Source organism: Carlito syrichta, unplaced genomic scaffold (assembly GCF_000164805.1).
Source record: "Carlito syrichta isolate Samal-C Ts95f unplaced genomic scaffold, Tarsius_syrichta-2.0.1 Scaffold305661, whole genome shotgun sequence".
Classification (NCBI taxonomy): domain Eukaryota; kingdom Metazoa; phylum Chordata; class Mammalia; order Primates; family Tarsiidae; genus Carlito; species Carlito syrichta.
In genome coordinates, this window is record NW_007249757.1 from 41,918 (window position 1) to 68,724 (window position 26,807).

General features: G+C 41.7%; 1 protein-coding gene across 1 annotated transcript; it reads right to left on the reverse strand.

Moving 5' to 3' along the window:
- Nucleotides 1-2,919: 2,919 nt before the first annotated feature.
- On the reverse strand, nt 2,920-26,596 carry MARCH5 (membrane associated ring-CH-type finger 5). The gene is made up of 5 exons (XM_021714541.1): nt 26,579-26,596; nt 18,764-18,894; nt 8,887-9,070; nt 8,583-8,749; nt 2,920-7,791 (listed from the first exon to the last, which is right to left on the reverse strand). The coding sequence occupies exons 1-5, from the start codon at nt 26,592-26,594 to the stop codon at nt 7,675-7,677; spliced, it is 615 nt and encodes a 204-aa protein (XP_021570216.1). The 5' UTR covers nt 26,595-26,596; the 3' UTR covers nt 2,920-7,674.
- Nucleotides 26,597-26,807: the final 211 nt, after the last annotated feature.

A 26,807-nucleotide genomic window follows, 5' to 3' on the forward strand; every position in this document is an offset into this window, starting at 1 on the left:
GATTCAGGGCATCAAAGGTAATTCGACGACAGCTCTGATGGCCACTTCAGAAAGAGTTCCAAAATTGCCCTGATGGGTGGAGTAGGAACTGGCATCAGTGCATGGCTTCCTAAGGGGAGTACTTTGAAGGTGACCATAGTGATATCCAGCATTGAGGTATGTAGCACTTTCCCCAGGATGCGTTCGTGAACTTAATTGTCAGACTGCGCATTTCAATAAATTCTCACCTGGGTGTGAAGGAGCTCAGTGAAGAGATGACATTGCTGATGGATTTCTATTCTGGTGTGCAGCTGTTCCTGGGAGACAGTGATTGGCCTAAACACCGAGCCCTTTAACCACAGCATGTCCAAATTTCTGATATCCCCTTCTAGTCTGTGAGCTATCAAGCAGATCGCAATGAATGTTTACTCCTCTGTATGGATGTCACGAGGGCAGCAAAATGTGACAGTGCCTCTTCCATGTTTCTCTTAAAGAGTTTTCTTTCAAGGACATCCTGGTGGCTCCCAGAAAGCCAGTGAGTGCAGCTACTCATTTGCTGTTCATGCTGGCTCCCGGTGTTAAAGATGAGAAACTGGAACGTTCTGAAGGGTCAGGTCAATGCTGTTCCTTCTTAGAAGGGCTTGCCGGTTAATGTACATTAGAAACACAGGAGACAAAAAGAACTAGCATTATTTATTTATTTACTTGTCATCGACCTGCTGGACTCAGGCCATCCTTCTGCCTCAAGCCTTCCAAGTAGCTGGGACTCAAGTGCACACCACCATGCTGCGCTAGTTTTTGATTTTTTGTAGAGATGAGGTCTCACCGAAGTTGCCCAGGCTGATCTCGAGCCCCTGGGCTCAGGCAATCCTTTCATCTCGGCCTCCCCAAGTGCTGCGATTACAAGCGTAAGCCTGAGTCACTGTGCCTGGCCAAGATAAATATTTTGATCTTAAAAGATCAAATGCCTTTTTTTCAAGTTCACGAAATGTTTAACATGCCCCTACAATGTGCTGGTACTGTTCTAACGCGGGGATAGAGTCATAAACAAAAGTAAAACATTCCTTTCTTATGGTCTTACATTTTTTGAGTTGGGGTCTCACTCTGTTGCCCAGGCTGGAGTGCAGTAGAATGTTCATGGCTCACCACTGCCTTGATCTCCTGGGCTCATTTGATCCCTTCTGCTTTAGCCTCCTAAGTAGTTGGGACTACAAGTATGTGCCACCAAGTCAGCTAAATTTTTTTTTTTTTGAGTTGGAGTCTCACTCTGTTGCCCAGGCTAGACCGCAGTGGAACGGTCACAGCTACCACAGCCTTGACCGGCTGGGCTCAGGTGATCCTTCTGCCTCAGCTTTCCAAGTAGCTGGAACTACAGGTGTGCGCCACTGCGCCCGGCTACGTTTTTGATTTATTGTAAAGATGAGGTCTCACCAAGTTGCCCAGGCTGATCTCAAACCCGTGAGCTCAGGCAATCCTCTCACCTTGACTTCCCAAAGTGCTGGGATTATAGGCGTGAGCAACTGTGCCCAGCCAAGTCAGCTAATTAAAACAAATTTTTTTTGAAGAGGTCTCACTGTTGTCCAGACTGGTCTTGAACTCCTGGCCTCAAGCAATCCTCTTGCTTCAGCCTCCCTAGTAGTTGAGACTACAGGTGTGTGCTACCATGCCTGGCTTTTTAATGTTTTTTAGAGACAAGGTCTTGCTATGTTGTCCAGGCTGGTTTTGAGCTCAAGCAGTCCATCCACCTCAGCCTCTCAAAGTGCCGTGACTACAGGTGTGAGCCACCACACCCTACCAGGAGCTTATGTTCTTGTGGTGACAATAACATCATGCAGCTAAGTAAGAGCTGTTATGCACTGTTAAGATCTTACACATCTCTAAGCAGGCTTATTCACCATTTAAAGACCTCAGGACTTGGCATAGTAACTAGTGCACACATAGGTCAACAAACATCTCCTAGAGTTGTTGACATACAGTGACCTTGGCCTGGCTGTTTTCAGTAAAATGCTTCAATCCACATGGGGTTGACCAGAATGATGGTCTAGCCTCTGGAGCCTTGACTGAGCCACGAAGCTTCTGCAGGTGTTAGTTGCAAATCCCTCTTCTTTCCCCTTGCTCAGGATTGTTGCTCCAGAAGGCAGTTAAACAAGAAGTTCCACCACTCTCACCACTTCTAAAGGGCATGGCAGGTAGCAGAGAAGCAGCAACCTTGAGATTCTAGTGCGCCAAAGAAAGGTTATGGGCAAACAAACCTCTAATAAGCACTTAAATGGATGCAAATTTACTTAGTTTCCCTGTATATCAAACTCTGTCCTAGAATGTTACCCCACAGTAACCCATTAGACAGGTTTTAAAACATTCATTTTACTGATAAGGAAACTGAGGGCCTGAGAGGTAAAATAACTTGCCTTGCAACTAAGCTTCTATTGGAATGGCGCCCCGGACTGTGCAACTCTGCCATTTCTCCTCCGTTAGAGTCTCTCAAATGGAGGCCTTTGACCTAGAGCCAATTCAATCCCCATGGATGGAAGGGCCTTTGATTTACTCATTCTAGACGATTCTAATTTTCTACTTCAGAAACTTCAGTTCTTAGTATCTCAGCAGAAGCAATTTGTGTTTCCAACTCACTTGAACATACTTTCAAGACACCATAGCATGAGATCACCCACTGATCTTGTCTAATCATACTCGGTTCAAGAGGCTATGAGGGTGGGTGAGGGAGGATAGATTTTAATCATAAGAACATACTTGGAATTTAGACTAGCCTGCTTACAAAATTAAGACAAATTCCTCTATATAGTCTTTTAAAAAATTCAGATTACTTTTATCTAAAGAAAAAATCTGACTGGTATCTTGATAACTGATTTAAAAAGAATTATGTAGGTCCAGAATTAATGAATTATGTTTTGGGATTTTGTTCAACAGACAAAGTACACCTAGTGAACATAAAAATTCTTTATTCAACCTAATCCAGCCGGTATTGAGATAGTCTGCTATATTAAAAACAAGACGTTTAAAAAAATTACAGCAGAGTTAGCAAGGCAGTGACCAGTTAAGTCACTAAGTTCAAATTTTATATTCTTCACAGTCATTTGATAATTATGTAATGATAAACAATATTTTCAGCCACTTTTCATGGAGATAAGTTAACTTCTGCAAAGAATGGAATTCTATTGGTTATCATTGAATTTTATAAAAGAGGTTTAAAACATTAAAGATTCTAGAAATAACACAGTAAAGTAATAAGAAAATAAAATCGGAAAACACAAAATATATCCACCCATCCCAACAGTCAACATCATCTCTTTAATTTGTCCCCTAATGTCCTTCCTTTTACCTCTTCATTCACTTTTCCTAGAGTGTAAACAGACTATTTAGCAATTAAGAAACCACCACTGCTCTGTAGGGTCCATCCTGAGCCTAAAGCACTTCTGTTCCTTTAAATCCTCATTTAATCCCAGAAATAGTCTTCCAGGCCACATTTCAGAGATGAAGAAAACTGTGGCTGAGAGGAAGTTAAATTGCTTGGTGAAGGTCACTCTACACAATTATGAAAAGCTGAGTGACGACTTGAACTCAGGTCCATCCACCTGTAAGCCTGCCCATGCTCTTCTGTTGCGTCACGGTCGGGCAGGCCACCTTCCTGGAAAGCCTGGCACATGGTATTTCTTGAGCCAAGGCTCTTCAGATTTACAAGTGTTCAATTCCAGGGCTAGAGGCCACTCTGGTCCCAGGCACTTGCAGTTCCCTCCTCACAGCCCTAGAAGCCCCTCCCTCCTGCCCCCAAAGGGTTACAGTTGTTCCACGGTCCCTGGATCCTTGACGCCCATCAACTCAAGCAGCCACTCCACGTCTCGGGCATTGAAGTAGCAAACAGGGAACTGTGTGCTTGCATTAACTTTAGCAAAGGCTGCCTACAAGCTGTTCGATATTAACAAAATGATGCGGGAAATGTCTACTGAATATATCTCTTCACACTGAAAATTTAAGAAAAGTCAATACATTTTATAGCTATAACTATATAATCTAAGTTATCTTTATATATAATCATAGTTTGCTATTTCCCCTTCAGAACTGTAGCAGTGTTCTTAATAAGGCTCACTGTCAGTCAGACCTTCTCTTCCTCCTCAAAAAAGGAACTTTACATGTTCAACAGCCATTCACATAAATGTGATGTTATAACTCAAAATTAAGACATGCATACTATGGAAGGGTACCAGTCGTTAATTACTAAAGTTAACATACATTATTGCAATCTAACATAGCTCAATCTATATTTGCTACACTCCTAAAGTGGCCACTTATCAATAAGGGGAAACATTTACTATTGTCATGCATTAGATACTGTGAACAAGAAAATAAACAGGGTTTTGGAAATATCTTTTTAATATTTAAATTCAATTAATGAAAAGAACTGCAAGACCATTTAGATTGCTGAGCAACATTAAAATGGCCACTCTGTTGAAAATGGCTTAAAATAAATAATTGCTTTAGAAAAATGAACACAAAACTAGTTAAACAGTGATTATTAAGGTGCTAGATTCATCAATACGACAATTAAAAACCTAAAAACATTACGATGAGTTTTCTATAATAAACTGATAAGCCAAAAAACAATGATCCCAGTATTTAATATTTACTCAAGACATCTTGTTTTCATAATTTTCTCCTCATGGACTGATATAAAAACAGAGAGCTCAAGGCCTCACCTTGATTTATTTACTGCTGGTTTTCTGCTGAAACTAGACTGCAAACTCTGTAAGAGCTGGGACCAAGTCTGTCTGGCTCACTATATCCCATGGCACTCTGCATAGTGCCTGGGTGAGGAGAGGTGATCGGCAGATGTCTGAATAACTGAATCAGTGAAAGAGGAGAGTGAACTAACTTTATCGATTTTTTTTTTTCTTTTGCAAATTGTTCTCTGTTCAAACCACTATTAACTGGCAGGTCTAATTTCTAGAAATAGGAACATCTTCCACTCGGCACATGGAGCATGACAAAGATGTCATAGCCTCGCAGAACTCCTCAGGAGCTCAGGTCTTGTGTCAAAGGTCAACCAACAGACCCCAAATGTGCAACTGAGAGACCAGTGGTACCCAGGGGGCCCAGCTCTGCTGCTGGAGATGCCAGCCAAGACCCTGAAGAGCTGTGTGGAGGGAGAGACTCCAAAATCCTTGAACGGCCTAGTATCGAACATCAAGAAGAGGCCAAGACCACATCCACTGAGTGAGGAACATAATAGCAAGGAAGGTGATGTTTCAGATGATACCCAAGAGCTTAAAGACTACCTATCAAGCAGGTTAGGCATTATACAGGTGTGTGTGAATGACCCTGCTCACACTCTAGGCATAAAGATCAAAGAAACAGAGGGAGGGCTAACAAAAATTAAAACTGCTATCTCTTTGACACATTCTGGATCTATTCAAGGCACACAACATGGAAGGCTTGATCTGATCCCTGAGGGAACAGCACCACCACCTGCAGTCCAGGCCACTGCTGCTCCTCACAATCATGACAGTCAGAAGATAGGTGGGATGACGGGCGAGTGCAATATTACTACAAGCGCTTTCAAGTGCCTTACTAGTCACGACACAGGAGCCTGAATAGGACTGTACCTTGTGAAGAACCCTTGAGTTGAGTAGATGCAACATAACCTTAGCTTACTACTCTTTGATAAAATTAGAAGCCTGCCTGGAGTACTGCTATATTGATGGATGTGAGACTTCTTTTTTGGGGAGAGTACATTCATCCAGTGAGTATACAAAGAGGTCTCTCCACTGAGAAGGATGCAGGTTTGTAAGCAACATTCCTGAGGATCCCTCCAAGTGTGATTTCTGGTGGTGTAAGTATAATGTCAAGATGGAGGGATGTCACAGTAGTAGCTCTTTCATCAGGTCACATCTACAGTTCCTCTGAAGATTGTTCAACATTGTATGCCAATCAAACCTTGCCATTTACACCTATGCATAGTAAGATAACGATATTCAATAATCATACCTATATTCACCCTTTACTACCATAATCAATGATACAAGACTGATGTTTCATGATCTACACAAGGAAGTCTCACTAGGGAATGGGACAATAGTAGATGGTGAACTATCTGGGTGCTGCGGCCCCACCTCTTAGGTGAAGACAATCAGTTGAACAAAGATATACCACAGACTTAATGTGAAATTTTTTTCAGTAGATACACATCCTATCATTTGACCAAGATTTGAGTTACGTGCATTAGCCTCTCAGCTTGTTATGGGTCACACACTCCACAATGGTGGCTCCACGGTAACACAATCACTGGGATCATTATGGGCACAATAGCCACCATGTGGCCTTATGTAATCAAGGAGCATCAAACCATGAACATGACAACTGAGTAGGCCTATTTGTCTGTCAACCGCCGTGGAAGCACAGTCGTATCTAAACCCTTGGAACACAATTCTTCATATTGGGTCTCCTAAGGTGGGTCCAGGCAGATATATATCACACCAAATAAGTAATGGAAGTCTCATCTGAGGCACGACAGAGTCTGGCCTGCACCCTATGTAACACCATCGCACGGTCAAGCACCAGTTTATTCTCCCTTTGAACTCTCAGACATTCACCATGATTCAGTTGTGAGTTCACATATGGTTGATCCTGCCTACTATGCCTTTAGTCCAAAACCTGACTTCTCCGGAGAGTTCCACACATCATCCGATCAAACAATTCACCTCAGCAATGCATTATGGCATCTCAGTCTTCCTTCGTCTTTTCAATCCCTTCAGATGGATCAGAGACCTGACTGCCTGGGCTGCATGGTTCAGAGGCATCCTCTGTCTGTCAACACTTTGCTGTGCCTTGACTAGAATGGTCATCAACTGCTACAAATATGGGCGCTGATTATTAAAAAAAAAAAATCTAGAAATATGGATTTAAAACACTTACTCTAGAGATGGTAGGACCTGATGAGACACTGAGATGGACAGACAGACACATACACACACACACACACACACACAAATCAAGACTGCATAAGTCAAAATTACATTATGAACTATGAGATGTCAACATTATATACATAAAATTTAATATTGAAAAAGTGATCTGGAAGCCCTATAAATTTTTACCCTACACATTTTGGAGGACATCACATGGGTTAAGAAAAACACAACAAAATCTCATTTGTTCAGAGGATCATTCAGATGTTTACATACATTTTTGGTTTGTTATTGGTTTATAACTCATTTAATTTATTATTTCCTCATATTAACATATGCTTCCATTTAGTATGTAATCAAATTATGCCAGTGAGAAAAATCCTCATAGTACCTTCATTGAATTGCTGACTAAGAAAACACTAAACATGAACATGTACAAAAGAGGCATTTGAAGAAAATGGTATGTGCATTTTTTAATAATTGCACAGCTTGATCTTTACATTTCTGTCTGAAGAAAATATCAACAAATCCCATGCTAAGATAATGGTTCAGATGACTGCCACAAAAGAAATACATACCAAACAATGAAACAAATCACATCCTTAGGTTCCGTGATTACCAAGACAATTTCCCCTGCCCTAAGTGCCTTATTATTTCTTTAAAAGTATAGGAGCAGCAGCTTGTCACAAGTCTCCACAAGTGCATTCATGATGGAATCAAAACAATACAACAGATTCATAAGGATGAGAGGACTGTAGAACAACCAGAAGTCACAGTTTTAGGCTTCTTCTTGTTCTGGATAATTTAAGATTTTGCGATGTGCCTGACGTAAATATTGCTGCTGTTTGAAGTAAACCTTAAATGCTCCTTTTATGGCAACAAAAGCAATTCCACCCTAAAATAAAAAGGAAAATTAGTTTTATATAATGCAACTTTAGAGAAACATAATGACACAAAACATTTTACTTAGATCACAAAAGACATAGATGCTAACTAATTCAGATGACTGCAAGTGAACCAGTTCTCCTTTTCTACTGGGGGTGAGATAGGGAGAGAGACAGACACTGTGGGTAGCAGAGGACAGAGATGCCACCTCCATCATCCTATCTGGCTAATATCCCTTCCGCTTAGCTCCACACCCACTTGAATACACAAGGGAGAATGCTAGGACACTACATGCAGACTGATACTGGGGCGGGGGAGAAGTGGGAATAATAATAATGATAATAGTTTTCAACACGAGTGCTTACTACATGCAGGTACCTATTTAATCCTCACAATAATCCCGAGGTAGCTACCATTACCATCCCCATGCTGCAGGCACAGAGAAGTCCAGAGATTTGATTGAGGTTTCACAGCAAGGCAATTTCTGTGATTGGATTTGAACCAGGCAGTCTGACCCTAGAGAAGAAGCTCTTCACTGTAATCCCACTGGTAAGAGGGATGGGTGTGACAATTCATGCATATTCCAGAAGGGAATTCACCCATAGCATAGCTCTGAGCAGCCAGAACTGCTGCCAGAACTCCTTTTATTTCCACCCAGGTTTCTGAATGACAGAGGAGATGAAATAAGTGCTCAGGCACAGGAGTCACAGACTAGGTATTTATACCCCAGCCGTATTTAAAACAAATACAGTTCATTCTCTTATACGCCAACTGAAAAAAGCAGTATTAAAGCCATCTTACCAAGATTGTCCTTTGTAAATTAGAGTTAACACTACTGAAGATCAATTTACCAACTATTGTTGCAATAGTAGGAAAGACAAGTGCCCCGCACAAAATTCGGGTAGCAGAGACATGATCTGCTAAAGGATTAGCCTCAGCTGGAATTCGAGGAACAGGACAACCGATCCCTAGAGAAAAAATGCAGGGACTTAGTGTTAATAAGTCAGAAGAGCTAGAATATCTTGAAACATTTCTGAAAAAGCACGTTGTGGTCCTTCCACAAGATCAATTTGGCATATTTTACAACCACAATTCAGGGCCTTACCTGGAAATATACTATTCAAAATTTGTAGTTTATTCGAGTATTTGCGCCATAGTCGAAGCACATAGTCTTCCCAGCGAATCATCTTGCCTAATATCAGCATGACAGGAATAGTAGGAAGTCCAATTAAAAGAAATAATGGATCTGCTCTCTCCATAACATCCAGACCTTCTTTATGGCCTACAACCTATGAAACAGATAGCATTTGCTAAAATCATTTCCTAGTCTAATAAAGTGCTGCATGTTTGAGCTCAATTCATTTTATAGGAAAGGCTTAATTTCAAAAGAATACAGAAATATAGAGTTTGAAAAATAAGCTGGAAAGGTCTCAGTCCTGATTTATTGATAAGAAATGACTCTCATTCATAGAAAAAACAAAGTTCCTAAGATATTTCATATTACATCAAAATAAAAAAGCTTTAAAAATGGCCGACCTAAAAAGACAACAAAGAAATAAGAGAAAAACAATAAAAATGGCTGACCCACATTGACTACATTTCAGTGGCGGGGAGGGGACTTCTGGTTGTCGCTTCCATTACTTGATTTGGTTAGACTGGCCTATGGGATTGGGGTATAATTCTAGGTCCTATTTGTCTTCAGCGGAATATGCTTTCCTGATTGTCCTTAATCTAGGAGATTAAGCACAGCTGGCCAACGAGCAGTCCTGGCTTACAAGACATGACCTGAAAGCTCACCTCTCTTTGGCTCTTTCTCTTCACTCAATGGAGAGTGCAATAGGGTGTGATGTCCCTGGCTGGCTAAGTGTCTGCTCCTGAAGTGCACTTCCAAGGTTCGTTGTAGTTTTGGCTACAGGTCCCATGCATTTTTTTTCAATCCAGGAACCTAGGGTACCCTATCTATGGGGTAATAAATTAAATACAATCCTTTCCTACCCACCTCTGGGTCTTGGGGCTATTTCTCAATTGGTTTGCATCCCAGCTGGCAAGAACAAATTTGGCATTTGTGACTCTTTGCACTTCCCCTTCCCCCCTGCAAATTCTTTGGATTTTCTGACCAACTTTGGCCTTACATTTCTTTTGGTATCTCCATTCTTTTTTTTTTTTTTTTTTTTGAGTTGGAGTCTCACTGTCACCCAGACTGGAGTGCAGTGGCTGCTCCCGGCCACCGCAGCTTCGACCTGCTGGGCTCCGGCGATCCTTCCGCCTCAGCCTTCCAAGTAGCTGGAACTACAAGTGCACGCTACCACGCCCAGCTAATTTTTTTATTTATTTATTGTAGAGATGAGGTCTCGCCTGCTCAGGCGGGTCTCGAACCCGTGGGCTCAGGTAATCCACTCACTTCAGCCTCCCAAAGGCGCGGGATTACAGCTGAGCCACCGAGGCCGGCTGGTATCTCCATTCTTTTGGTGAGCTTCTTATTTCTGACTTGGGAGTTTTCCTGAAAATCCTCATTCAAAGGTCTCAAGTGACCTCCCTTTGGCCAAAAGTGTCAATTGCTCATATATGAAGTATGTTACTCTAGGGGATTATTCTTGGTAGTTATGAGAAGGACAGAAGGCCATTTCAATCTTGGGTCTAGTCCACCAAGGTGCACAGTGTGGTGACAGCTTGGTGGGAGGATACCTAACATATAGTACTCTATATAGTTTTTCTGATCACACTTTAGGAATAAGCCAGGAAGACAGGATTGAAAAGGATCTTGTCTATATCTTTTTTTTTTTTTGAGTTGGAGTCTCACTCCTGTCGCTCACGCCACCACAGCCATGACCTGCTGGGCTCAGGCGATCCTTCCGCCTCAGCCTTCCAAGTAGCTGGAACTACAGGCGCGCGCTGACATGTCCGGCTAATTTTTGATTTTTATTGTAGAGACGAGGTCTCGTCAAGTTGCCCAACCGGGTCTCGAAGCCGCGGGCTCAGGCAGTCCACTCGCCTCAGCCTCCCAAGCGCGGGATTCCAGGCTGAGCCACGGAGCCCAGCTCTTGTCTATCTCTTGACTGGGATGAGTGGAAAGGAGGAAGGGCAGTGGAAATGGAGGGGAAGAAAGGAGAGAGAGACTCAGCCTTTCCAGGAACGATACATGCTCAAGGAAATCAAACTCATAAAAAAGCAGAGGGGATCTTTCCAAAATGAGATACCCTTTGTGTCAGCCATTAGAGCAGAGATTTTTTTTAGGTTGTCGACACTCAGTTGGGAAAAAAGGGCAAGATGAAAATGGTCCGGGAACATTGAAGTTCTAGGCAAAAGACTTGATCCAGGTAAAAATATTATATAGAAGTGTTGGAGAAGACCAAATTTCAGCCAAGGATATAGCGCATGCTTGACTAATTTATCTAACTAAAATGCAACACTAAAGGGCAGGAGGCCAGCCTCTTCCTAATGATAAAAATGTTGGTCCTGAATCTGATAGTCTGCAGTGTCTCCAGGCAGAACTTAACGGCTTCACATCTTGCATGTGGACGGTGATCGTTCTGAGTTGCTCTTAATTAGAAGTGGTCTGGCTCATAATATTTCACAAACTCCAATATTATTATGGCGGCAAAAGTAGACTGGTCTGGACATTGTTTTACCTATAATGCTTTTCTAGAAAATTCCACTTCTACATCATTTATAATTTTAATCTAATGATCACTTTAAGTTATAACTAAATGTGATTTAAGTATTATCAAAGTGTTAGCAAATAAATCTGGGTATTAAAAAAAGAACCTTTGTTGGCTTAGGTGATCTTTCTTGGGGGGTTTAGAAATACAAAGCACAGTGAACATTCAGGTATAGACTACAGCAAGGGGGAAGTTTGTTCTTTATGGGTAGCAGTTAAAAATATATGTATATGTATAAATATACATAGGTGTGTGTGTACATATATATGTGTGTATGTATATATACATATAAAATAACCTTGTAACCAGGTGTATAAGAATGAGGATACAAAGGAAACAGGGCCAAGTGTGAGCAAAGCCCAACTGTGGAGAGAGATGTTACAAGAGCTAAAGCAAGTTAGAAGTGAGCTGAGGCTTATCACTCATGCACACACATCATTCACTCAACTGAGAACTAGTTTTGTGCTAGACAGAGGTCTCGGTGCTGGGGATAAAATGGTGAGCTAAACAGATGCCTTTTGGAGGTGAGAGAAAATCAAATCAAACAAGTGTGCAAATGTAAATACTGTGAAGAAATAAAGTAGTTTAACATACGTAGAATACCACTTGCTAACACGGTAAGGCTTAGGGTAATCAACGAAAGCTGATAAACAATGGGTCTGATTTACCTTTGACCAAGACAAAGTCAGCAAACCCTCTGTATGCTCATGTGCATTCAGACTTATGTCCCAAGATTTAAAAACAGAATATTAAGACTTGAATTTTGGAGTGAGATCCAGGAGCTACAGAATGCCTTCTCTAAAAATTTATTATTCATGTATTAAAATAAAGGCCTATAGAATTGTAGGTTTAGAAAAAAAAAAGTTTTTAGTTTTTTTCTGCTGAAGAGCTAAAAGCTAGATCTTCATATCCAGATAGTTCACTGCTGCTAAAAGGCCAAGAGTTTTAATCAAGGCCTGAGCTTTTAAAGTATTGTCTATTAAAATCCTACTTTTTTTTTTTGGGTTGGAGTCTCACTCTGTCGCCCAGACTGGAGTGCAGTGGCCGCTCCCGGCCACCGCAGCCTCGACCTGCTGGGCTTCAGTGATCCTTCCACCTCAGCCTTCCAAGTAGCCAGAATTACAGGCATGCGCTACCATGCCTGGCTGATTTTTTGATTTATTATAGAGATGAGGTCTCGCCAAATTGCCCAGGCGGGTCACGAACCCACGAGCTCAGGCAATCCACTCACCTCAGCCTCCCAAAGGCACGGGATTACAGGCTGAGCCACCGAGCCTGGCGAAAATCCTACTTTTAAAGGAGAATGAAAGAGTGATAGACTTACAGGTTTTCTTTGAGTTAAGGGTAAATTAGTACTATAATTAAGAGTGAACAAGGCTTATGCGGGGTATCTTCACACTGAGGTCAAAGTGGGAACTAGGCTAGATATTAAGGTTTCACTGTTCTAGCTGTCTCTGAATGTTCTAGCTGTCTCTGGGACCAGGCTTCACTCAAGGAGCCCTAGATTCAGGACAGGAGTACTAATGCTTCTTCCTGGCTGTGTGGCACTGGACATATCTAAATCAATAAACTAGGAATAATTAATAAAAGCTATGTCGCGAGAGGATTGCCTGAGTTTAAGGGTTCGAGATCAGCCTGGGCAACTTGGTGACTTCGTCTCTACAATAAATAAAAAAATAAGTTGGCCGTAGCGCATGCCCGTAGTTTCAGCTACTTGGAAGGCTGAGGCGGAAGGATGGCCTGAGCCCAGCACGTTGAGGTTGCCGTGGCCATGAGCGTTCCACTGTACTCCAGCCTGGACAATAGAGTAAGACTCTGACTCAAAAAAAAAAAAAAAAAAGTATCTACATCACAAAACTGTTGTAAGGGTTAAATGCATCAGTGCTTAAAAGGTGTTCAGCTAATACTGGGAAAAAATGGTTAACTATTACATTGACTTTTCAACAAAAATGCAAGAGGAAGGTTATTTAAGTTCTCTACAACTAACAAGTATCAAACATAAGACTGGTCCATGAGAAGAAAAGGAAATAAATGGGAAATGAATGGTCATCTCATTTCTTTCTTACTTTTTTTTTTGGAGTTGGAGTCTCACTCTGCTGCCCAGGCTGGGGTGCAGTGGCACGCTCACGGCCACCACAGCCTCGACCTGCTGGGCTCAGGTGATCCTTCCACCTCAGTCTTCAAGTAGCTGGAACTACAGGTGAGTGCCACCATGCCCAGCTAATTTTTTGATTTATTGTAGAGACAAGGTCTCACCGTGTTGCCCAGGCTGGTCTCAAACCTGTGGGCTCAGGCAATCCTCTCACCTTGGCCACCCCAAGTGCTGGGATTATAGGCTTGAGCCACTGCGCCCGGCCAGTCATCTCATTTCTTAACCTGATTTACTTGAACTCCAGAGTTGTCAGAGGACAAAAGGAAAACAGTCAAGTGTTGCACGGCAAACCGTTAGTACCACTGACGGTGAAATGGGGGCACATACCCTAGCACATACTCAGGTAGGTCAACAGTCTTCCCAATACTCTTAAATCACACAACAGTACTGATCCACGGACCACAGCTAGTCTCTCATTTCTGGGCTACCAAAAAAAAAAATCTCTTCAAGGGAGACAGTATATGTGGAGGTACTGTCTAAATGGTGATACATAATACATATGTACTACCAGTTTTGCTTTGTTGCCTATGTCATTCTTCCATCTACCAATCCAAATTATTTCCTTCAGGGCTGTCAGCTCAAGACTTACTTTTCTCATAATTTCAAATGATCTTTCACTTTCAGTTTTACTAATTGAAATACTCTTTATGTAGTCGTCTGCACTCTCTTCACATTTACTTAGATAAACTTGTAACTGTTCTCTGGTTGCCTCATTTATGTATGCCTTGTCTTGGACTGTCCCTTGATACTGGGGAGAAGAGGGTTTTCAGTTTATTGTGTTTTGCAAGACCCCAGGCTCAGTGTGAACTTTTTGAACAAATTATACCAGTGTGGCTCAAAATGCCAAAACACAGCTGGTAGCCCTTTTATAGAGGATACAACCTATATTCCTTAATTGGCTCCTGTTGTTAAAGTGCCCTATTATTTTATCTTATTTCTTAAGTTTTAAAACAAAGTTTATTAGAGAAAGAAGAGCAAAAAGAAAGGGAGACATGTCAGAGCTGGCATAGGTTTTGAAACAATCAAAGTGCCCCATTATTAAGAGAATTAAAAAAAAAAATCTCAGTCTGTTACCCAGGCTGGAGTGCAGTAGCATAATCACAGCTTACCACAGCCTCGACCTCCTGGGTTCAGGCCATTCTTCTACTTCAGCCTCTCGAGAAGTCATAACTATAGGTGTGTGTCACCAAGCCTGGCCAATTTTTTGATTTTTTTTGTAGAGACGAAGTGGTCTTGAACTCCTAGTCTTAAAGGATCCTCCCTCTTCAGCCTCCCAAAGTGCTGGGATTATAGGTGTGAGCTACCAAGCCTGGTCTTTTTTTTTAAATGCTGTGCCAGCCTAAAAACTTTTCTGAAAAAGAGCCAACTCACTTCTTATGGTCAATAAAGTTTTAAGGAAAACCATTCAATCTCCAGGACCTTGGTTTTCTCATTTGCAAAATGCATACATCTACATAATGTATTTGTACATTAAGCAATGTATAATAATCTGCTCTAAATTTCTTCTTTTTTTTTTGAGTTGGAGTCTCACTGTTGCCCAGACTGGAGTGCAGTGGCCACTCCCGGCCACCGCAGCCTCAACCTGCTGGGCTCCGGCGATCCTTCCGCCTCAGCCTTCCAAGTAGCTGGAACTACAGGCGCACGCTACCATGCCCGGCTAATTTTTTTGATTTATTGTAGAGATGAAGTCTCTCCTGCCCAGGTGGGTCTCGAACCCGCAGGCTCAGGCAATCCACTCACCTCAGCCTCCCAAAGGCACGGGATTACAAGCTGAGCCACCGAGCCCGGCTTGCTCTAAGTTTCTATGTCTTTGTCAGTCCCAGCAAATCGTCCTGAACCTCCCTGATCTGATGAAATACTGATACTTATTATTAGAACTAGTCACACACATACACAAAAGTCAAGATTCATGAATTCCTTTTATGTGTTAGTTTCTGTGTAGATGCTAGAACAGAGAATACAGAAGTACAAAACAGATCCTACTTTCAAGGAAATTACTTTCTAACAAGAAAAGGCCTAAATAGGAAAAATTAAATGGGCAATCTACATAAGAAATGTCACTTGGTCAGCACAAGATTAGCTGCCATTTGGGGAATAAAACATGCGATAATACAAAGGAAGAAGAAATTACAGTAGGCAGTAATTGCCTGGTAAGTTTTATACAGGAAGAAGGGTTTTAGATCTGAATAAGTAAGAGAAGACTGGAAGATACAAGGTATGAAAGGCATAAGGTAAGGAAGATGATATAAGCCAAAGGACAGAGTAAAAAACTGAACAACACAAGGATGAGTTGAAGGAGATAATCCAACAGGCCTTAAAACAGAATGAAGAGTTAAGTACGTTTGTAGAGGTCCCTGCAGAGCAAGTCACAAATAATGTTTTGCTACTTGTGATTCATTCCATTAACCATATCCAGTTTTTTGAAGAAATCTCACAATACTTTGTCTCACCGTGACTATGGAACAAACCATAAAGGTACTCAATTATTGACCCTGACATAGACAGATTATATGCAATTTCTTAAATATTAGGTATAAGTTATAACTCTGTTCATCCCTCTTTTTTCCATGCACACCCTAATTTAAATTAAAGAAAAGCAAATTTTAGCTGGGTGCATGGCTCACGCCTGTAATCCCAGCACTTTGGGAGGTGGAGGCAAGAGGACTGCCTGAGCCCAGGGGTTCAAGACCAGCCTAGGTAACTTGGCGATATGTCTCTACAATAAATCAAGAAAAATTAGCTAGGCTTGGTGGTACACACCTGTAGTCCCAGCTACTTGGAAGGCTGAGGTGGAAGGATCAGCAGGTCGAGGTTGCAGTGGCTATGGAGGTGCCACTATACTCCAACCTGGAGTGAGACTCCTACTCCAAAAAAAAAAAGAAAAAGAAAAAGAATAGAAAAGAAAAATTTATCATCCACAAACCTAAGCATGTTAGCTACTAATGAGTTACTTAGGAAACATTTAGCCAATCTAGATGCCACTCTTGAAAAACCATTACTTAAGGTACTGGAGTTGCTTTTTTTTTTTTTTTTAAAGAGACAGAGTCTTGCTTTGTTGCCCAGGCTGGAGTGTAGTGAACTCCTGGGCTCAAGCAATCCTCCTGTCTCAGGCCTCCTGAGTAGCTGGGACTATAGGTGTGTGCCACCACACCCAGCTAATTTTAAAATAAATTCTTTTTTAGAGATGAGGGTCTTGCTCTGTTGCCAAGGCTGGTTTCAAATTCCTGGCCTCAAGTGGTCCTCTTGTTTCAGTCTCCCAAAGTGCTAAGATTACAGGTGTGAGCCACCATGTGCAGCTGGTACTGGAGACGACAAGCTGCAGAGGAAGATGTTGAAAGTATTATTTTAGGGAGATTCATTTGGAAAGATGGATTGATAGAATAAAATAAAGTCAGGGAAGCCAGTCAAGAGGCTTCTTTAGGTATGATGAAGAAGTGATGAGAAGTCAGGTGGTAAAGATTTTATAAAAAGGAAGGAAGAGATGCAAGATGCAGCAAAATGGAAAAATTGCTTGGATTTGGTCAGTGGACTGAATATAGGGCTACAAAATAGAAAGACAGAAAGAGCTACATTAATTTTAAAAATGTAGGATATAAACTAAGCCATGGAAAAATAATGAATAAGAATATAGAGAAATTATGATGAAGAATAAATTTAGTTTCAAATGGCAAAAATGACAAGTTGAGGCCAGGCATGGTGGCTCACGCCTATAATCTCAGCACTTTAGGAGGCCGAGGTGAGAGAATTGCCTGAGCCCATGGGTTCAAAATCAGCCTGGGCAACTTGACGAGACCTCATCTCTACAATAAATCAAAAAATTAGCCAGGCATGGTAGTGCACGCCTGTAGTCCCAGCTACTTGGAAGACTGAGGTGGAAGGATAACCTGAGCCCAGCAGGCCGAGGCTGCGGTAACTTGTGAGGCTGTGGTAGCTTGTGAGTGTGCCACGGGCCTCCAGCCTGGGCAACAGAGTGAGACTCCAACTCAAAAAATGATGAGTTTGATTTAAATAACATTGAGAGTGAAAACACAGAGGTCATTCAAGGAGATGGGTCAAGCTGCAATTGCAGGATTGGATTCAAGAAAAGAGAAGGGTGAAAGACGGATCTGAACACAAAAAGAACAGAGATGACAGCTTGAAATCTTTAAGAAAGTAAACAAACAGAAGCATCAAGGGCTTGGGACTGATCTTAAAATTTAAGTCTCTAATCTTCGTCAACAATTATTGATTGTAGCATGGCTTTTAATAGCAAAGGATTAGAAGTAACTCATTGTCCACCAACAAGAGACTGGTTTGTAATAGCTATAAATATCTAGTTAGAGTGCTATACAGATTTTTGCATACTTATATGAGACAGTCTTAAAGATTCACTATGAAAAAAGAGACATGCCACTATAATATGCTTCTTTTGGGAGAAGGAAAAAAAAGGAGGGGGAGAACATATTTATTTTTTCTTTCATATACATAAAGTAAGTCTGGAAGAACATACTAGACAAAACTAATAGTGGCTACCTGAGAGGTGAGGGGAAGTTGGGCAAATGAAAGACAAGAGTAGGAAGACTTCAGCTGATGGCTTTTAATATATTTTTAATATATTTTTATATTTTCATCTATATTTTTAAAATAGAAATGCAGTCTCGCTATGTTGCCCAGGCTGTCCTGAACTGCTAAGCTCGAGTAATCCTCCTGCCTCGGCTCCCAAAGTGCTGGAATTACAAGTGTGAGCTACCATGACCAGCTGATAGGTTCTTTTTTTTTTTTTTTTTTAAGTTGGAGTCTCACTCTGTCGCCCAGACTGGAGTGCAGTGGCCACTCCTGGCCACCGCAGCCTCGACCTGCTGGGCTCCAGCGATCCTTCTGCCTCAGCCTTCCAAGTAGCTGGAACTATAGGCGCATGCTACCACACCCAGCTAATTTTTTTATTTATTGTAGAGATGAGGTCTCACCAAGTTGCCCAGGCGGGTCTCGAACCCGCAAGGCTCAGGCAATCCACTCACCTCAGCCTCCCAAGGCACGGGATTACAGGCTGAGTCACCGAGCCCGGTGATAGGTTCTTTTTTTAAGCCATGAGAATAAGTTATTTCTTATTCAAAATGACATATTTTAAAACTCCTAACAAAAACTTGATAGTCACCCGAAAACAATATCACTGGATAAATAAAATAGTGAACCTGCATCACTGTCACTGCTCCGTAAGTCACAGCTGTCCAATAGATAGAGCCAACCATTATTCCCGCTGCAGCAAATGGACAGGCTTTTGAGATCAGTCTGTCTGCAAGATCCAAGACGTAAACAACTGGACCTACAACACAAAGAAAACAAGTAAAGGTTCAACACAGGCGGATTTTAAACAGGACTTGTTTTTTAAATGACTTGTTATTTCTAAATTTCTATAGATCTAAAATATTTTTATGGAGTTGGATTATTATTATTATTTTTTTGAATTGGAGTCTCACTCTGTCACCCAGGCTGGAGGGCAGTGGCATGCTCACGGCCACCAGAGCCTTGACCTGCTGGGCTCAGGTGATCCTTCTGCCTCAGCCTTCCAAGTAGCTGGAACTGCAGGCACGTGCCATCATGCCTGGCTAATCTTTTTATTTATTGTAGAGATGAGGTCTCACCAAATTGGCTGGGCTGGTCTTGAACCTGTGGGTTCAGGTAATACTCTTATCTAAGCCTCCCAAAGTGCTGGGATTATAGGAGTGAGCCACTGTACCCGGCCTGAGTTGGATGTTCTAATGCCTCAGAAATAATTGTTATAAATGTGATGGGAGCTCAGATTAGAATATTTTAGAATTTCTCAGTCATCTGCATGAATAGCTAGATATTACTTCCTAAATTCTAGGAAACAGCCTCTTTAAATTCTTATCTTTATTACTGAACCTAAAATTAGAGTCTCAAATATAGCTGCTTCTTTTTTCTTTTTGAGTTGGAGTCTCACTCTGTCGTCCAGACTGGAGTGCAGTGGCCGCTCCCGGCCACCGCAGCCTCAACCTGCTGGGCTCCGGCGATCCTTCCGCTTCAGCCTTCCAAGTAGCTGGAACTACAGGCGCATGCTACCACGCTGGGCTATACAGCTGCTTCTTATAAAGGAAATCATCCTCTCACTTCCATCTCTGCATTACACTGATGACTACACAGTGACTTGGCCATTTCAGTTTGCTCTTTCCAAATAGTTCCTGGAGATAGTAAGATTCTCTAGCATTTGGTGAGAATCTCACTTCCCCAACTTCACTTTTTGTGTACATTGGTACAGTATTTAAAGATAACCAAAGTCATTTTTTTATAGTTATACAAAGTCAATTTATCTACTTTGATTTCCAATATGCCATATTTAGTTGAATATTATTCTCCAACAAATTTCTTTTTATGATTATGAGGCCAGTTTCTAAGGCATTCCAACAGCTGTCTGTACCAATTATACTTCTATTCTTATGTGCTTAATGTTAAATTTGGCTACTATTCCCTTTTGGAAGTTTTTGGAATAATTACATTTGGAGGTATTCTACTAACTGCCACTAAGCCCAATTTAGCTCCAGAATTTTCTAGAAGCCTGATTTAAAGCAAGGCCAAAGAACATCCAAGAATATCTAAGTTTAACCAAAGGAATATGAAATTTCCTGATTTAGGATGTACCCTTTACATACAAACTATTACTTATATTTTCTTAGAAATATACATGTAAGAGTCATTACCTACCTTCTGAGGGGTTATAATCTAAAGGCAGGTGCAATACACAAAAAGTTTATTTTTCATTTACAAAGAAATTAACACAGCAATCTGATAAAAATAATTAAGCATATAAGAACAAAGTATCCATCGATGGAGCCCCTGATCAAGTCTCCCTGCTGATCACTGGAGCCAGTAATATCTCTAGTCATTGTATAAAGAGATACTACATTGTGAAGTAGAGAGAGTATTAGGAAAGGATGTCCAAGGACCTGTGATTTAAGTATAGCATATTTACTTATTTATTTTTTTGAGTTGGGAGGTCTCACTCTGTCATCCAAGCTGGAGGGAGTACAGTGGCACAATCACGGCTTACCACAGCCTTGACCTCCTGGGCTCAGGCAATCCTTCCACTTCAGCCTCTTGAGTAGCTGAGACTACAGGTGCATGCCACCACACTCATCTCTATTTTTTTAGAGATGAGGCCTTGCTATGTTGTCTAGGCTGATCTTGAACTCCTGGGCTCAAGTAATTTTCCTGCTTTAGCCTCCTGAAGTATAGGGATTACAGGTGTGAGTCACCACACCTGGCCCATATTTACTTATTATTGAAAAGCTCCAATTTACATAACACTTATACCTATGATAAAGTATATCTGGGGACCAAAGAGATAAAGCCTAATTTCATGTACATCCTCTAATAACAGCATTTTTTGAGTGTCTACGTGATACCAGGCACTGTGTCACAGGCATTACATGCATCATTATTTATTCTCAGAATATGGAGTTTAATTCTCAAAACACACAAATTTGCTGAGTTAAGTTTATAACTACCTCAGAAGGCACAATAAAAGTCATCTGAGTGATCGACCAAAGACTCCCTCAGGTGCTGGTGCTAGAAGTAAAAGACCATGGGTATATATAAACTTCAGCACTTCAACTTTTATATTCTCTATTGATAATTCTTTAACCAGAAAACTGGAGCCATAAGAGAACATCCACGGCCTCCAGCGCCGTGCCCATCTATCAACACTTCAGCTAGCTGACGTCGATCCCTTCATTTCACACTAGGTCCTATCCCCACACAACCCAAGACTACAGCTCCAGTGAGCTCTCCCACTCTCTTACATAATTTTTTCCCTATTCTTTACTGGATCATTTCTTCTATCTTAAACAAAACAAAAAAACTCTTTTGCCGCCATCTTTCTGTGCTGCCATCATGGTGCGCATGAATGTCCTGGTTGATGCTCTCAAGAGCATCAACAATGCCAAAAAGAGAGGCAAATGCCAGGTTCTTATCAGACCATGCTCCAAAGCCATTGTCCAGTTTCAAACTGTGATGATGAAGCATTTGAAATCACTGATGATCATAGAGTTGGAAAAATTGTTGTGAACCTCACAGGCAAGTTAAACAAGTGTGGAGTGATGAGCACCAGATTTGATGTAGCTCAAAGATCTAGAAAAGTGGCAGAAAAATCCGCTTCCATCCCGCCAGTTTGGTTTCATTGTACTGACAACCTCAGCTGGCATCATGGACCTCGAAGAAGCAAGAAGGAAACACACAGGAGGGAAAATCCTGGGATTCTTTTTCTAGGGATGTAAAATATATATACAAATATGTACAAATAAAAAGCCTAGGTGGAAAAAACAAAAACAAACAACCAAAATACCCCAAACAAAAAGCTCTTTGCTTGATCCTTTTTGCCCCACTACATCATTTCTTTGCTCTATTTGCAACAAAATTCCTCAGAAAAATTCTCTCTCTCTCCTTTAGTTCTCTCTTGAACCCACTCCATCAAAACTGCTTATCAAGATCACTATCAACATCCACACAGCTAAACTCAATTTTCTAAACTCAGTCCTCAGTCTTCCTCTTTTTTTTTTTTTACTTTTTAATTTAAGTTTTCTTTTTTTTCTTTTTTTTGAGTTGGAGTCTCACTCTGTCACCCAGACTGGAGTGCAGTGGTCGCTCCTGGCCACCACAGTCTCGACCTGCTGGGCTCCGGCGATCCTTCTGCCTCAGCCTTCGAGGTAGCTGGAACCACAGGTGTGCACTACCACACACGGCTAGTTTTTGATTTATTGTAGAGATGAGGTCTTGCCAAGTTGCCCAGGCGGGTCTCGAACCCGTGGGCTCAGGCAATCCGCTCGCCTCAGCCTCCCAAAGTGCTGGGATTACAGGCTGAGCAACCTGAGCCCGGTCTCTCAATCTTCCTCTTAATTGGCCTATCAGCAGCAGCTGACACAGATGGCTGCCCCTCCCCACCATTTTCTTCCCAATATATGGTTCTTTGATGCATTTCCAGAACATCCCTTGGTTTTCTCAGTACTTATTTTTCAGTCTCCCCTGATGGTTCTTCCTCTTCTTTGTCTCCCCGCTCCGCCCCCCACCCTTAGAGACGGGTCTCATGTTGCCTAAGCTGGCCTTGAACTCCTGTGCTCAAGCACTCTTCCTGCCTCAGTCTCCCAAATATTGAGACTACATGTATGACCACCATGCCCCTTCCTCCGCTTTGTGACCTCAGTAGTGCCCAACCCTCCCAACCCCTTCCTCATCAAACCCCCCATTTGATTACTTTGCTCTATTTCCATTTTGCAAAGCATGTTCACCTAACATACTCTAGTTTACTTATTAATTCTGCTGCCACATATAGAACAGGTGCTGGAAAACTATGGCTTGTAGGCCAAACTCAGTCAACTGTCTGCTTTTGAAAATAAGGTTTTATTGGAACGTGGCCACATGCAAAGTCTAAAATACCTACTATCTGGCTCTTCTTGTTTTTTGAGTCAGAGTCTCACTCTGACGCCCAGGCTGGAGTGCAGTGGCATACTCACGGCCACCACAGCCTCAACCTGCTGGGCTCAGGTAATCCTTCGGCCTCAGCCTTCCAAGTAGCTGGAACTACAGGGGCATGCCATCATACCTGGCTAACTTTTATGATTTATTGTAGAGACGAGGTCTCACCAAGTTGCCCAGGCTGGTCTTGAACCCTCGGGCTAAGGCAGTCCTCTCGCCTCAGTCTCCCAAAGTGCTGGGATTACAGGCTGAGCCACCGTACCTGGCCCTATCTGGTTCTTTACAGAAAATGTTTGCTGACACCTGCATTAGAACACAAGCTCTAAAGGGAAAATGATCTTTTTGTTTTGATTATTGATGTATCCCAAGTTCTACCATGCTCAAGCACTTTGAATTGAATTCTCTAACACCTGGAGCTATCTACTGATAGAGCGAAGCAATGTAATTCCTTTAAAAAAAAAAATCAAGCCGGGCTCGGTGGCTCAGCCTGTAATCTCAGAGCTTTGGGAGGCCGAGGTGAGTGGATTGCCTGAGCCCACAGGTTCAAGACTTGCCTGGGAAACTTGGTGAGACCTCATTTCTACAATAAATCAAAAATTAGCTGGGCGTGGTAGTGCGTGCCTGTAGTTCCAGCTACTTGGAAGGCTGAGGCGGAAGGCTCTCCAGAGCCCAGCAGGTCGAGGCTGCAGTGGTCAGGAGAGGCCACTGCACTCCAGTCTGGGTGACAGAGTGAGACTCCAACTCAAAAAAATAAAATAAAATCAAAATCAAAATAAAAAAACCAAAAAAATCAAATATTTCAATGAAAACATAAGTCCTAACAAGTGACCCATCACTACTTATTTTATCTGTCATGAACACTGACAATCTAGAGATGTCCAAACTGTTTTTACTTGGAAGATCTCAGAAAGTTCTAACATAATCTCAAATTTCTTCCTGAATCATCAGTTGTGAATTCTTTTGTGCAATGAAAAAAAACACAAAAACCTTCATACTTCCTCGTTTGGAAATTTTCTACTCATCCCTTTGTTTCATGCAAAACATATGCCAGATAAAATGAAGACACAGGCACCCAATTCCAGTTTTTCCGAAAATTCTGTCTTGGCTTTTGTCTTCAGTTTACTTTGTCTAAATCTCTTAAGTCTCTTCCAGATGAACTGGTTCAAGATTAGCTTAATATTTAAAAGGAAGGATAAATGCCCAGTGTTAAGTATACCATTAGAATAATAAACTCCACAGGGGAGGTATTTCTGAGAGCTGAAGATTATCTAGGCAAGCTATTTGGTGAGTAGGAACAATCACTAACATCTCTGGATGACAGTCTCTAAATCATACTCTTTCTACTAGGAAGTTTATGTGCTACTCTCTCATGACTTGGGGTCATAATTTTAGGTAAACAGTAACAGTTGCTAGATTCTTACTGTCAGATTACAGCACAAAGAATCATGGGAAGTGGGGAAAGGCAAGAGCTTAGCCTTTGAAAACCTCAATCCTAATGGAGAGGAAGAAGTATGAATAAATCACAACTTAAATACACAAAGGCATAAAAAAGTTTCAATATTTAAAAAAGGCATTATTGAATTTGTAACGCCTCAGTGGGCCTCACCACTTGTGTTTTCAGCAGTACTGTATTTACACAATGGATGGCAACTGAAGCAGCTTTGTATAAATAAAAGTTTTGAAAATCTATTAATTTAAAGGGTACTAGGGAAGCTTGCAATTAACAGGAAATCTATTAGGACTTCTTTTGTATAAAAAGAGGCTTTTGTAAAGAGAACAACTATAGCCGAGTCTAGGAGTTTTGGGTAAAGTCAGGTTTGCTTGGGTTTTTTTGTACCACAGTACAATTCATAATTGCAGAATTCAAGTTTTTACATTTTAGATTCGAATGACATCAAAAAGTAAGCTGGGAGCTATTGGGGAAACTCATAAGTTCATGTCTATTGAAAAAGAAGTAATCAGTTTTGTCTGGCAGATGCTGCAAAAGTTAGCTTTTGCTACTGCTGTGATTGAAATTAAAGTCTATGTATGTATGATAGTTAAAGGCACACCTTGCAAGTTAAGATATCAATGACTGAAGGGCAGGTAGCGTTCAACATTTGCTGGCATTGCTTATAACACCCAGAACTCCTAGGACCTTTCTCTGGGATAGAACAGTAACCTCAAAAACGCCTACAACCAATTCTTGAGAAACATAATTTCTTTCTTTTTTTGTGTTGGCAGTCTCACTCTGTTGCCCAGATTGGAATGCAGTGGCATGCTCATGGCCACTAGAGCCTCGACCTGCTGGGCTTAGGTGATCCTTCTGTCTTAGCCTTCCAAGTAGCTGGAACTACAGGCATGCCACCACACCTGGCTAGTTTTGTGATTTATTGTAGAGATGAAGTCTTGCCAAGTTTCCCAGGCTGGTCTTGAACCCCTGGGTCAGGCTCCCAAAGTGCTGGGATTATAGGCACGAACCACTGTGCCTGGCGAGAAACAAAATTTCTATACTTTGTTGGAATACTAAAGTTTCCGACACAAAACATGATTTCATGAGCATTTATAAAGTGCTTCATAAGACAACTCTGTATAAGTAAGTTCCTAAGAAGATAACAGTTCCCATGAACTCCAGAGTTTTTGTTAAGTGTCCAATGTTTGTTGTTGTTTGAGACAAGGTCTTACTCTGTTGCTCTAGCTGGAATACAGTGGCCTGATCATAGCTTACTACAGCCTTGAACTCCTAGGCTCAAGGGATTGATCCTTCTGCCTCAGTCTCCTTAGTAGCTAGGAGTACAGGTACGTGTCACCATACCCAGCTAATTTTTTTTCTTTTTTTGAGATGGAGTCTCCCTCTGTCACTCAGGCTGGACTGCAATGGCACCATCACAGCTCACGGCAGCCTTGACTCCTCCTTAGGCGATCCTTCCACCTTGGGCTCCTGAGTAGCTGGGACTATAGGTGTGCACCACCATACCTGGCTAATTTCTTTCATTTCCTGTAGAGACAAGGCCTTGCTACGTCGCTCCGGCTGCTCTCAAACTCCTGGGCTCAAGTGACCCTCCCGCCTTGGCCTCCCAAAGTGCTGGAATTATAGGCATGAGCCGCTGCACCCAGCCTCAATGGCCAAAGGTTTATAAAAAATATTTGACAAGCAAAACAGATGGCTCACAGAAGCCACTCCAGTTCCCAGGGATTTTTGTTTGCTTTTTGCTTTGCATTGAACTGGTTTTGACCTAGACCCAACTTAAATGCCAACTTTCTAAAGCAAAAACATCAACTCCATTTTTAGAGGCATCCAGAAGTATAGATTTTTGAGGCCACCAAGAATCCAATATAGCTCTAAAACTTGTCTCCTTGCTCCAAGTCTTTTAGTGGTACTCTATGTCTGGAGTGTTCTGCCTCTACTTTGATTAAGTTGGTATACAAACCCAGCCTCCCAGCTAAAACTAATCTAACTTGAGAGAGGCTAATTTCTCTACCCCACCCTGTCCATGTCCCGTGAGGATTCCTTCACATACTACCGCACAAAACGCACTTACCCCTTTGCTTGTGCATAATGTTAGTACTTTATGTTCTTGTTCAATGTATGTTCAGTTGTCTCAATATCCTGTAGGTCTGTCCATGTCAGCATCATCTTAGACTGAACACTCCCAGGGGACAGGGACCATGTCTGTTTAACTCATTTTGTACAGTGCCTAGGATAGAACCATGTACAGATAGGTGCTTTAAAAAATGCTTCTTTAATGATGATTGGCCTCACTCTCAAGG